This window comes from Amphiprion ocellaris, chromosome 9 (genome assembly GCF_022539595.1).
Source record: "Amphiprion ocellaris isolate individual 3 ecotype Okinawa chromosome 9, ASM2253959v1, whole genome shotgun sequence".
Lineage (NCBI taxonomy): Eukaryota > Metazoa > Chordata > Actinopteri > Pomacentridae > Amphiprion > Amphiprion ocellaris.
In genome coordinates this window covers 23720593-23732995 of record NC_072774.1, presented here as the reverse complement: position 1 = coordinate 23732995, position 12403 = coordinate 23720593, and the positions used below count along the sequence as shown (strand labels likewise).

Sequence of the window (12403 nt, the reverse complement as noted above, 5' to 3'; positions counted from 1 at the left end):
ATCAAGCAGAAAAGCTCCAATGTTTGGTGTTATCACCTGTTTAACGTTGCTGCCGGCTGCCTTCTTCATCTCTTCATGCAAACCTCGAGACGTCTTCAGATCCTGAGATCAACCAGAGAACATATTTACTCTAGCTCAATGAGATCACCTGCTTTCAGGTAAAACTAGGAATAACAAGCAAGTAATAGTAGAACTAAATTACTATATAATGTTGATATACATTTTAATTTTTTACTACATTATATTTCTACTTCACTATATTTCAGAGGGAAATTTTGCACTTTTTACTCTACTGCAGCTCCAGTTACTGTCATATATACTGTCATATATATATATATATATATATATACATTTTCCATTTAAAGTGTCCAGAGCTATTCAACTTGTTGCAACATTTTTTTTCATGAAAGTGCAACTTCTATACCATTTAAAATGCTCCTGCTAATATCTGCCATGTTCTACAGAATTTTAATACACTATAAACTGAGAGAGAAGGTTTCTGCACGTCATGGCTAAAACCAAACACACATTATTAGGTTCCATCACTGAGAAAGTTTCACATTCTGGCTTCTCACAAGAAAAGAAAAAGCTGACAAGTCATATCCAAGTGTTTTCAAGCATCACTGAAGAGTACAAGGAGCTCCACACTGTGAAAACTCTCAGAAGACATGATAGGAAGTCACTGAGCCCTGCACCAACAACAACTGTAGCCTGAGAGGTCAAGAAGAATCCAAGATTAGCATCAAGAACATCCTGATGAATGTGAGCAGTTCTGGTACCAACATGTCCAGACAGACACAGAAAGTTTAACTGGTCAAAAGGAAGCTTTTGGTTATCAGTTGTTAGATGAAATGAAACAGAGACGTGGCTTTAGTTTGACAAAAGAAAGGAGAAAGACTCAACCCCAACAGCATCATCCTCATGGTGAAACATGGTGGGAAATTTATACTTTGGGCTGTTTTCCAGCTGATTTATCATCCTATGTCATTTATTTATGACATTTTCAGCTAAAAAGACACCTACTGATTTAATAAAAATTCACAGTACATCAAAAATTTCCATGTATATGAATAATTCTACCTTCAACTTTACACAAAGTAAGATTTCTGCATGACTTTCACGTAAGTAAAGCATCCAAGTTCTTCCACCACTGCAGGTAAACCGGGGCAGTTTTTTCTCTTCTTTTATATTCCATCAAACAAAAACACCTTATTAAGAGTCACAAGAGGGCAGAAAAGACATAACACAAAAATGTGTGTATTGGCAATAAGAGAAAAACGCTGTTTTCAAATGGCTCCTATTATTGTGATAATTTGGAACAATGGTGCATAACACAACACAGCACACGTCCTGGATGCACAGACACTCAAACAAAGAAACTGTCAGACAAAAGGATGACACCGACGCTGTGAGGGCAGTAAAAAGACAAACCTTGAGATAGAATTTGGAGATATCAAACAGTCTTTTGCTGCAGGCCTCAAAGCAGCGATGCTCGGCACTGATCCCATGGTGTTTGAGTGTTTTAGCTACTACCTCCTGCAGCATCTGAGGACACAAAAGCCACACACACACACTTTGTATTAGCACAACTATGAGAACATTAAATCTAGTTGTGTTTATTCCCCAACCACCTAATGCCATCCTGGTTCAGAGAAGCTAATTTTAGCACAGCTCCTGTTTAAAAGGAAGGGATGTCAAAATGCCTTGACTTTGGGGGACGTCCTTGACGAGACGCAGCCTTTACATTCACAGCCCGAACATACAGGTACCAAATATTTCACCGAAAGAGTCGACAGGGAAAACATTTTCTTGAAACAAATACATCCGCCTTTAATCTTGTCACTGCGACTGTTCTGAGGAAACGCCATAAATTATTGTGAGGAATCATCGGAGCCATTCAGCCTCATGAGGAGGAGACAGACAGCTTTTAATCTCTGTCCTGAATAAACCACTATCATTATTCTTGAACAGGACCCACTATTCTATACTCTGGGTTTGGATGACAAGCGTGTTTGCATAGTAATCAGAAATCAGAACAAGTCAAGGTCGGATGCAGATTGCTCGCTGTACATTCATGTGGCCACAAACTGGACACAGAAGTAAAATACAACAGAGAACAGAACGGATGACAATGAGCTTCAGCCACAACATTATAAAGCAGCAAACACATTCACATTGATCACAGCTAAATATAAAACATTTATCTGTAGCCAGACATTCTGTGTGAACATTAAGGAGGGATGAGGAGCATCAAACACTTCATGTCCTGCATTCTAGTCATTTTTCTTAAAGTACAAATTGTTCCTTTTATGCATTAATTTATGGAGGAAATGTTTTCATTTATGTGAAGGAAAACACAAACTTCAGGCATCAGGTGACAATTGAAAACATAATGGAATATAAAGCAGCAAAGCTCTCCGGTATTATTCTGTACTGAATTCCAATTACTTTTCTCCTGTACGTCAACCTTTCTCATCCAATACTGTCCCTATGGAGTCAACACATAAGCATGATTTATTCCTCTGTAGTCTTTTGTTTGGGAATCTTTAAATGCGTATCTGCCATCTTTTTACATTACAATAAATAAAGTAATTCTAATAAATTCATAAACCTCTGGACTTGAAAACCTCTGATGGGTTTCAGCAAGATTTCTGCTCATGTTCAAACTTTATTCACATTCAGAACATTTCACAACTACCCAAGAAAAAAACCCATTATTGTTGCTTCTAATGAGTAAATGCTGTACTACTGAAGCTGAATTATTGCATGTTTGTTTGCAATCAAATCTTCCTTTTCATCATTACTGTTGTTCCTTGATGTGTACATGTGGAACCTGCATGTCAACAAACCCTGTCTTTTAATAATGTTTAAAAAACAGACTTCTCTTGTAGATTAGTCACAGAAAATGAGAACCAAGTGGATTTTCTTTTTGTACCAAGCAGCAAAACAGTTGTAGCATCGTGTATTTGGGTTAATTTACTTTACTTGATGTTTCACTGTCTCTGATGTGATGACACATAGTGAAGCCCTAAATCACTGCATGAACATGTGAAACGAGCACTTTCCTAATGTAATGTGTGCAACAACTGGCAAGAGGACGCAAAACTTCTAATAAAATATAGTTTTTATTACAGTTTTCTTTACTACACAGCAAACCACTGAGCAGTTGTTTAGATAAATGCAGTATTATGTCTCTTGTTCAAACTCATACTACTCTAAGATGTGATTTATACCTTTAACAGCAACTGAACCTAGAAGTAAATACAGAAGTCTTTTCTGTTGGACGTTATGTGATATCTGGCTTTAAAGGTCAAGTTTACACGTTTTTCTTTTCTAAAAGACACAATAATGTGAAAACTTTGTTTACTTTTTTATTTTACTTTAATTCAAGTTTTAACCTGAAGACCTTACAACACTATTTCTCAGCGGTCCAGAGTAAGCGCTCTTCAGTGTTCCTGTAAACCTCTGCATGAATGGAAGCGTACTTGAAATAAACAAACAGGAGAACTTCACATGCTCTGCTGAGAACTGGTTTCCATAGTTACTATTATTGTGGGTTCGATTCACTTTATTTTTCTTTCTCACCATTTTTACAGCATCAGTGTTCTTACAAAAAGGAAAATATTGACAGTAATTGTATTAAAGGCAGCAAGGAGAAAACAAGCATAAAATCTATAATGTGGACTCACCCTGTTGTGTTTCTGGGATCGTGACTCTTTGGCAGGTTTGTCCTCTGAGTGACTTTCATGAATCTTCTGCTGCTGAGGTTTAGGTCTGTCAGCGCAGGAAACAGTCACCAAACCTGCAGGAAATGAACAGTAATGAACAACTAAAAACAAGAGTTACATTAACCAGAGTTACAGATATCAAACTGGCAGAAAACAGTGACTGAATTTAGGTTCTACTACTTTGTTAAAGATCTTCTCATGGGCTGACTGAGTGTCTGATTGGACTTTCTTGGTTTATGAGTCATAGCATAATCTCAGCAAAAGAAGTTGGTATTCTTCATTTTGTTTTTTTGCCTGAATATCAGCACTGCACGTCTGTTGTCTATGTGTACCAATAAGGGCAGGACGACTTTACAGCAATAAAACACAGATTCAGATTCATTTTAAAAGTTCTTTGGCTTTTATAAGGTTTCATTCAGTGCTGTCTCCTGAAACTTTAATGTATCAGAGTTCAGTTCAAGTGTATGTAATAAATATTAACTGATTATCGATATTCACTGTTTTCCCCTGCTTCCTGACTAATTTAATTAATTCATAAAAGCACATATTTGGCTCTGATGCAGCCATTTCTCTCCATTCACAGTCTTTACTCTGAGGCCTTGAAGAGCGCATCATAAGAAAAGTCTATCAACAGGGGAGAACACATGTTGAAAAGTTCTCTTTTAAATTGAATATACTGAAAATGTGATTTGGAAAAAAAACATTTTAAGAAAGTTTTGTGTAGGAGTGATGTCTTTCATAAATAATAATTGGTCCTGAAAATGCTTTTTTAAAAAGACTTGCATAACTGAAATGTGAAAGTATAAAGATTAAGTTTTAATTGGACACCGTGCTGTTTGAGTACAAAATGTTCTCAACTATTGTCAACATGTTCATTAGTTTGCTGAAGAACAGCGGTTTGGCTGCAGAGATGCTCAGTTTGGCCAAATTTAGAGTTCACAGTGACGCACACAGCTGATGCAAATCTGACAACAGCTAAGAATAAAACTTTTCAGAACAGAGGTCAGAATGGCCAGAAAGAGACTGTTTTAACTGGAGAGACACAAATAAAAGTATTCTGACTTTGAGTTATGTGTTGCTTACTCACATCTTGTAGGTTCAAGTTGATACAATTAAAAGATGTCTGTTATCATTAGTTTAGATTTTGACAAAAAAGGATCCAATAAAGATGCTAAGAATCACTGTTTGTCTTCTGTAGACCTCACAGCTTATACCCTATTGTCACTGTCTAAGTGTAAAAAAAAATATTTGACTGAAATAATAAATAAAACATTAAAACACAAAAAATTAAGAGCTTTTTAAATACTCAGTAGGGGAGAGTGGGGTCAGATCAACATGTGGGTTAGTTGAGCCGCCCTGTGTTTCCAGAAAACCATGCAAGAAATTGTATCTATTCTGCTCTCCCAGTGAAGAGAAGGAGCACATGGAGTAAGAAGAAAGCACATTTTAGTTAACAAAATAGGGTTTTTTTTTTGCTGTTCAAAGTAAATTTTTCAGACAGGCAGGGCTTCAACTTCTCTTAAGGATTTGGACAGAGCTGCAGGAAAAGTAAGGAATGGGAAGGTGGCAAGACAGATGAAAATCAACAAAATGATTTTGAAGCGATTCATGGACAAAAAAAAAATAAAACACAAGTAACTAGAACAGGGTTCAAGAGAACAGGATCTGCCCACCAGGTCTTGATTAGATGAACAAATGGAGACAAATCTTGCATTATATGAGGTATGAAATTTTCAATTTTACTACAACATAATTGATGACACAATTTACCCCAACATATTTTGTCCAAAGGCTCAATTTACCCCTTGCCGGGGGCAAGTTGAGACAAGATGACACTTCATTTTGGAAAGCCCTATTTTAAAAACTGTTTATTTTACATCCAAACCAATTATTCCCAGGGATGCCCCACATCCTGAAGTACATCTACATGTTTTATTTTTAGACAATATTGTCATGCTTCCACTGTAACGACACCTCAAGTAAAAACTGGCTTCAGATTAGCACATTTTAAAAATCTACACTGCCTTTAAGAGAGTCAGCTGACTGTTAAAATATATTTAAAATTAATAAACATTGCATATTTTTTAAAAGGTGTATCTTCATGACAAAAACACCAGTGATGTCTCCCTGACTCTGGTGTGCCTTAATGTATTAAACAGCAAAGTTCGGCTCAGTATCGTCAGGTCAAGTCATCATTATTAGGTGTTCTCCATCTTTACCAGCACCAGCCAAAGCAAGAAATCCTGTGAAATACTAGTATACTGTTTAGTATGCATGACCAGACATTATTGACCAAAATGTCTTGTGATGATTGATGTCTTAGAATATGACAAGATGGACATTACCTGATGTCCGTCTTGTGGCTGAGGAGGAAGCAGTGCGGATGGAGGAGGAGGTAGACTGAGATCTGTTGGGCTGCTGACGCAAAGACCTGATAGCAGGATGAGTCCCGCTACTGTTACTGCTCTGAGAACACAGAGAATCACTGCTCTCTGACTTCACCAGCCTGGAACAAACACATAAAGAAGCACATATGGTAAACATTACTCACATTTTGCTCTGACATCATCACTCCTACTGTTGGCGTACATATTCAGCTATAGTATTCCTTATAAATAAAGAAGCCTAGTTAAGCTATCACATGCTGGTAAAATATAACATTTATTGTATATTGGTTTCAAATACTAGTTATAGTTCATCCCCGATTACCAATATTCGGCATTAGCCCTGAAAACCCAGATCAGTCGATCCCTAACCAAGATAACGACAGCCAAAATGCAAAACTCGAGCTCCAAATGTAAAAATCCAAACCAAAGTGTGATGTCACAAAGTCCATCTTTTCTATCATCTATGTTCTGACCAGCAGGGACAGATGATATTTGTACCTCTTGCGAGGATAACCTCCAGCGATGTCGGTTTCCCAGGACCTGCGCTTGAGTCGAGCCACATCGTTGTTCTGCAGAGTCTCTCCGTCAGGTACGCTTCCTGGTTCTGACATCACGGCAGGTGAGGGGGCGGGACTGAGGGCGAAGGGGAGGGCACAGGGCTCCTTAGAGCAGGTGGTTTGGGTTTCATACCGGATCAGACGGGACTGGAGGCGTACGAAGGCCTGGTCTCGGTCCAGAGAGCGCCGGTTATCCAGGCAAAACCTACAGGAACGAAAACATTTCAAATTAAAAGCTGTAGTAATAAGGAGAGTGATGAGGGTCCCAGTGAGAGTCTGGGTATCTGCTGACATGATTAATGTTTCATAGCTTCCTGTTCTGTACAACACCACCTACTGCAGCTGATGCAGACTGTACAGGAACTCACTCTATGCCATGGTAATGGGAGGAGGAGGCCTGGTTGAAGGGCATCTGGCTGATCCTCCGTGGGGAAAGGTCTGGTGACAGCTGAAACACATTATTACTAAACAGAACCAGAGAGTGGAAAGACAGAGTAGAGATGGAGGACACAGAGAGAGGAGGATGAACAAACTGTCTCCATTTAATATTCACTTCATTAAACCACATGAACAAAATTGACCTAATTAAACACACACAATTTGGTCTGACAGAATTTTTATTAGCTCTAATTGATGACTGCTCTGCTCCAGTTTGTTTTCTAACCCGGCTCGATAATTTCCCTCTAAAGGTTGTAAGCGCTCTGTAAAAGGCTAATGATCATAATCAAATCCTAATTATGGCCTCGTTAGGCGTTTGTCTTTCAGATCCATCCTGGAAAGTAACTTGCTGAACCACATACTGTTTGTCTGACTAGAGCATGTGGATGTGTAAATTTGAAAATGAATGTATATCAAATGAATAGTAGGTATATATAGGTGCTATACCCTCTGTTGATAGCCAGTGGCTGCAGCTCCCCAGTGGGTAGACCATCAGATGTGAAGTGCTTCAGAAGCTCTTTGGCATCTAGTAAAGCAGTGGAGCCCCTCTGACTGTCTTTAGGACCCAGCAGACTGTCACTGGAGGCTGGACCCAACAGCCCAAACCTAAAGCACATTAAAGATATAATTAAGATCAGATATTTAAGGAACTGAGAATCGACTTGGAGTAAAATTGGCCAAACAGAGGCAATCCCATTTACCTTCTCTTCTGCCGTCTCCTCTGCAGGTTCTCGATGTTGTGAAGGACACTTCTCTCAGGCCAGTCAGATGGCTGCTGGGAAATGGTCTGAAACCCTGTGAAAGAAAATAACAAAACTCACTCTGGTAGAATTAGATAAGAGCTGTCTGCAGCACTTCAATTAAAAATCCCCTCCAACAAGGATGTGTGTTAAGAGCAATTCTAGTGGCATGAAATATTCCGAATGATTGAAAAATATGCAGTTGAAAAATTCACTTATTGTCTCCATCGCCATCAAACCCTTAATTGGATGATTTCCATTAAAACTGCAGTCAGAAGATGCCTCACATTATGAGGCAACAATGAAGGCAAAAGTATATTATGTTCCAGACCAGTTAAGTTGAAAACGAGCTTTCATTTGAATAGAAATGTGCTTCGTCATGTATGAAAGGCTTCAGTTGTCAGACATGGACATGCCTGAAAATCCAAACACTGCTTGGCCTCAGGCTGCTGTTTCTCTCTCAGATTATCAGATGCTGAAGAACACAGGAGGAGACAAGACGAGAAACGGAAGCAGAGTTATCCATCATTCCCAGATATTGGTGGATAAACATTCACAGCTCCTCAAAGGAAATAAAGCTGCTGGGAAACAAAAACAACATGTTCTTCTTGTTGCTAACAAGCGTTTGGGGTTGAATGCCGCTTCTTTTTTTTTTACCAAACGTGAACAAACAACTCAATTTTTGTTCCATCTGACCACAGAATTGATGACAAAAGCTTTCTTCTTTGTCCTGGTGAGCTTTTGTAACCTTAGCTGAGCTCTCATGTGTCTGTCTTAGACAAGTAAAGTTCCTGTTCATGAAGACCAGACTTGTGGAGTCTGCTGGAGGACCAACATGGTGTTGATGTTGATTCCATTGTTAAGCACAGCACTCACTTTTGACTTCCTATTATGGCCCTTGAGATTTTTCACACTGTATAGCTCTTTGTACTTTTTGATTACACACTGGCAGGTAAAAGCAGATAAGCAGTTACAAGGTGCAATTTTCTCCCAGCAATTGACCATAATAGCAGCTCACTGAGCTCTTTGGTTTCAGCCACTGAGAAATAGCAGTTCTTCATTCATGGTGTATTAGAACAGCCCAGAACATGGTAGAAATTACCAGGACCAGATGAAATTGTATGTAAGCTGCATTTTTTTTTTCAAGCATTTGATACAATTTTCAGAGGTATGATTAATAAAAAGATAAAAATAAAGGTAGAAATAGTTCAAATTTATCATCAACCTCTGTAAGAATCTTGTATTTCTATCATTTCAAGCCAGAAGAAATCCGCTACTCAAACAAAAAAATCACGAAAAATCTAAATTGGGCGTGGCTATGTATAATTTTGGGCTGAACTGTATGTATACAAGTTTGAGTTGTTAAACTAAGACATGCTGCTGTAGTGTTTGTCTCTGCTCAATAATAGGTGGGGGCACACAGCAGCAGATAACATACAAAATAGGAGTTATCCATCATTTTCAAATGCTGATGGATGAACGTTCACAGCTCATTAAAGGAAATAAAATCGTTGCTGCTGGAAGAAAAAAAAATCAGTAAGACATTCTAAAGGTGGCATTGTGTTCTAGACTGCTGTGCATATCGTAGCCAAGAGACGGAGCAGGTTTCTGTTTCATTACAGAGTAAATAAACAGACCAACAGCATATTTTCTCAGTCTGCTGTATTATATCAGCACCGTGTACTGCATGACGGATTACAGGAGTCATCTGAACTTTCACTTGATGCAGGCCAACACACTGAACTCGTGAAATCTCAGCATCCAAAATATCAGCATCTCTGCACTTTTTCTGTAGCTTTGGACAGGGTGATGGTACGTTATCTCAAGGAGGACAGAGTGTGATAAATCTGGATACAGCAGGTTCACTGATGAGATGAGGGCGTTTCGTGCACGGCAATGGCCTGAGGATGAAAGTGAGGTGTATGAAGAAACTGAAGCTCTCCGCCAGCGAATCTGACAGCCCACACAGAGTCATTTACACCTGTAGGCTATGCAGACACACACAAGCAAAAGACATACCTAATATATTTAGTGAGTGGTAAAATACATTTCCATCACCAGAGCACAGGGTGGGAAAAGATTATGGGAAAAATCACCTGATTTGGACTTTAGACTGCATGTCTGTACATGTGTTTAACAAATCAACACTTGTGTTTCTGTACTTCGCTGAATTACATTTCATAAAATTCAAATGCCTCCTGTCTGGGAAAGCTAAATGCATGTACGAAATTAATAGGAAACACACTAAATTAGGGCCATTCTGTGGACTTTTAATGAACTAGACAAGTGGTGCTTTTGCTGCTAAAGGTGTTTGCAGATTATGTTAATACTGTCACACATGCTGCAGACTCAATGCCTCAATATACAAACACAGATAATTAGACAATAAACATAATGATGGACAATGTTGTGCAGAGACTCCAAACATAATTTCCTAATAATGTCACAACATTTATGACATTAAAACTGGCTGACGTGGCTCTATTAGTCTCTCAGCTATATTTTTAGAACCAGAGTTGCCCTTACTGTGCACATTTAGCTGTAGCTCCAGGATGGGATTTGTTTTATTACCAACAATTTATTTGTGAATTATTAGCTGGTATTGTTTCCTAAAACTGTCATCCTAAGAAGGTGCATGTAGCGAATATTGACGTGTTGCTGTGAGATAGTTTATGGTGTTTTTGTAAAACAAAATCAGCATTCTTGACTGTATTTGTGCACACTCTCTCTCTCTCTCTCGATATATATATATATATATATATATATATATATATATATACATATATATATGTGTGTATGTGTGTGTGTGTGTGTGTGTGTGTGTGTGTGTGTGTGTGTGTGTGTGTGTGTGTGTGTGTGTGTGTGTGTCCGGCTACCCTAGACAGCTGGGATGAAACATGAAATGCCGTAATTTCAAACTTAGATTTGGTCATATTTCCTGGTGGGAAAGTGTGTAGCAAATGATTAGCTGAATGATTGCTTCATTTTTTTACAGTTTCTGCCTGTGATAAGTGGTGTTCTTTTGGCAATAAAATAGAGCATGCCTTTCAAACCTGCTGGCAGCCTTTGAGACTCTGATGGTGGAGTGGATAAATTTAACATCACACAAGGATGTAAATTACAAAAACCCATTTTCCACTTTGTATGAATCTAGTTCAGCTGTAGCAACAGTATTCTCTGCTTCTTTATTTCCATTTCTTTGTCCATACCTGAGTTTGTGGAGGCCTGACGCTCTGTCAGACAAGCGCCAGCAGTGGGCAGAGTGGAGTCAACCATCTTCAAATACTGTTCTCTGGCCAGATTCAAGATGGCCTTCAGGTTATTGGCGTGTATCGACGTTGAGGGTGAAGCTTCGTCCTTCTGTCCTGGTCACACAAAGACAGGATGGTTTTCATCATTTGTTTCCAACTTCATGGCAAAGTTAGAATATAAAACAGTGCTGGTGTTGTTACATAATAGGCAGTTTGATGATTCATTTTCCTCTAAAAATTAAGTTCTGAATAAATAAATTTTTACAGACTAGACTGATGAAATTATGTGTGGCCATTTCTATAGCGTCTACGTCTGATGAAATTAAAACTTCCTTAATAGAATAAACGTATTTTAGTCAAAAACAAAGTTGTCCATCCATCCATAATCTCTACACCTCTTAATCCTCTGTAGGGTGTTGGAGGGCGGAGTCTATCCCAGCTGACTGAGGGTTCACCTGAACAGGTAACAATTCATCAGACAACCAAGGACACTCACATTCACACCTACAGACAATCACTGATTAACCTCAGCATGTTTTTGAACTGTGGGAGGATGCTGGAGAACCTGGAAACTCTGCACATAAAGGCCAAAACCAGAATCTAACCAGAACCTTCTAGCTGGGAGGACACAGTGATAACCATTCCAAGTTTATTAAACTTAAGATTTTCTGAGATGCAATATACTACAGATTTCTAAAATGGGAGTAACTGATCTTTTGGAAGTTTTGTGTTTATGGTTTTTGCACGACCATTGGAAACTTTAAACAGCAGATGTGGTTCTATTTATTCTACAATAGGTCTGTACTAAAGGTCAGTTCATGTTTGCTAAGTTTCTGTCAAGGTACATGTGGTCAAATCTTGCTTGTCTGTGAACCCTCCTGAAATATCCATGTACAGCCCAAAATCTGTGACGCTGCAGACTGTCCGCTGACTGCATGTGCGCCAGGAAAACAAATGTTGGTGCTAAAACAAAGGCGTTGTGAAGTTCTTGGTCACTAAAACCTTCATAATTCATCATTAAAAGACTTGTCATTGAAGTAGTCGCTGCAGGACTTTGGAGGTGCTTTGATTTGTACATGCTGTCCATCGGTGGTGCCCAAACACAGCAGGAAGTTTTAAGTTCTCCAGAAATCCTGTGGTAATGTCCACCCACTGTGCTGCTCAAAAAATACTGGTACGGTGCTACAGTCCCATTTTTAACTAGTACAGACAGACTTTCAGAAACATTCACAGGACCTCTGAGTCTTTTTCTCTAATATTAGAGGCAATGTGACCTTCTGCATACCTATTAATATGAATATG

At 38.7% G+C, this 12403-nt stretch overlaps 1 protein-coding gene across 1 annotated transcript in view; it reads right to left on the bottom strand.

The window, feature by feature from the left end:
- The window catches only part of mtbp (MDM2 binding protein), a 42039-nt gene that overhangs the window by 4012 nt on the left and 25624 nt on the right, over positions 1-12403 (bottom strand). The window contains exons 14-22 of the mRNA XM_023287334.3: positions 11060-11215; positions 7812-7905; positions 7558-7716; positions 7041-7136; positions 6614-6877; positions 6074-6234; positions 3690-3802; positions 1432-1545; positions 37-102 (exon numbers count right to left, since the gene is read on the bottom strand). Of these exons, the coding sequence (XP_023143102.2) occupies positions 37-102; positions 1432-1545; positions 3690-3802; positions 6074-6234; positions 6614-6877; positions 7041-7136; positions 7558-7716; positions 7812-7905; positions 11060-11215 (1223 nt within the window). The remainder of the gene's footprint in view (positions 1-36; positions 103-1431; positions 1546-3689; positions 3803-6073; positions 6235-6613; positions 6878-7040; positions 7137-7557; positions 7717-7811; positions 7906-11059; positions 11216-12403) is intronic.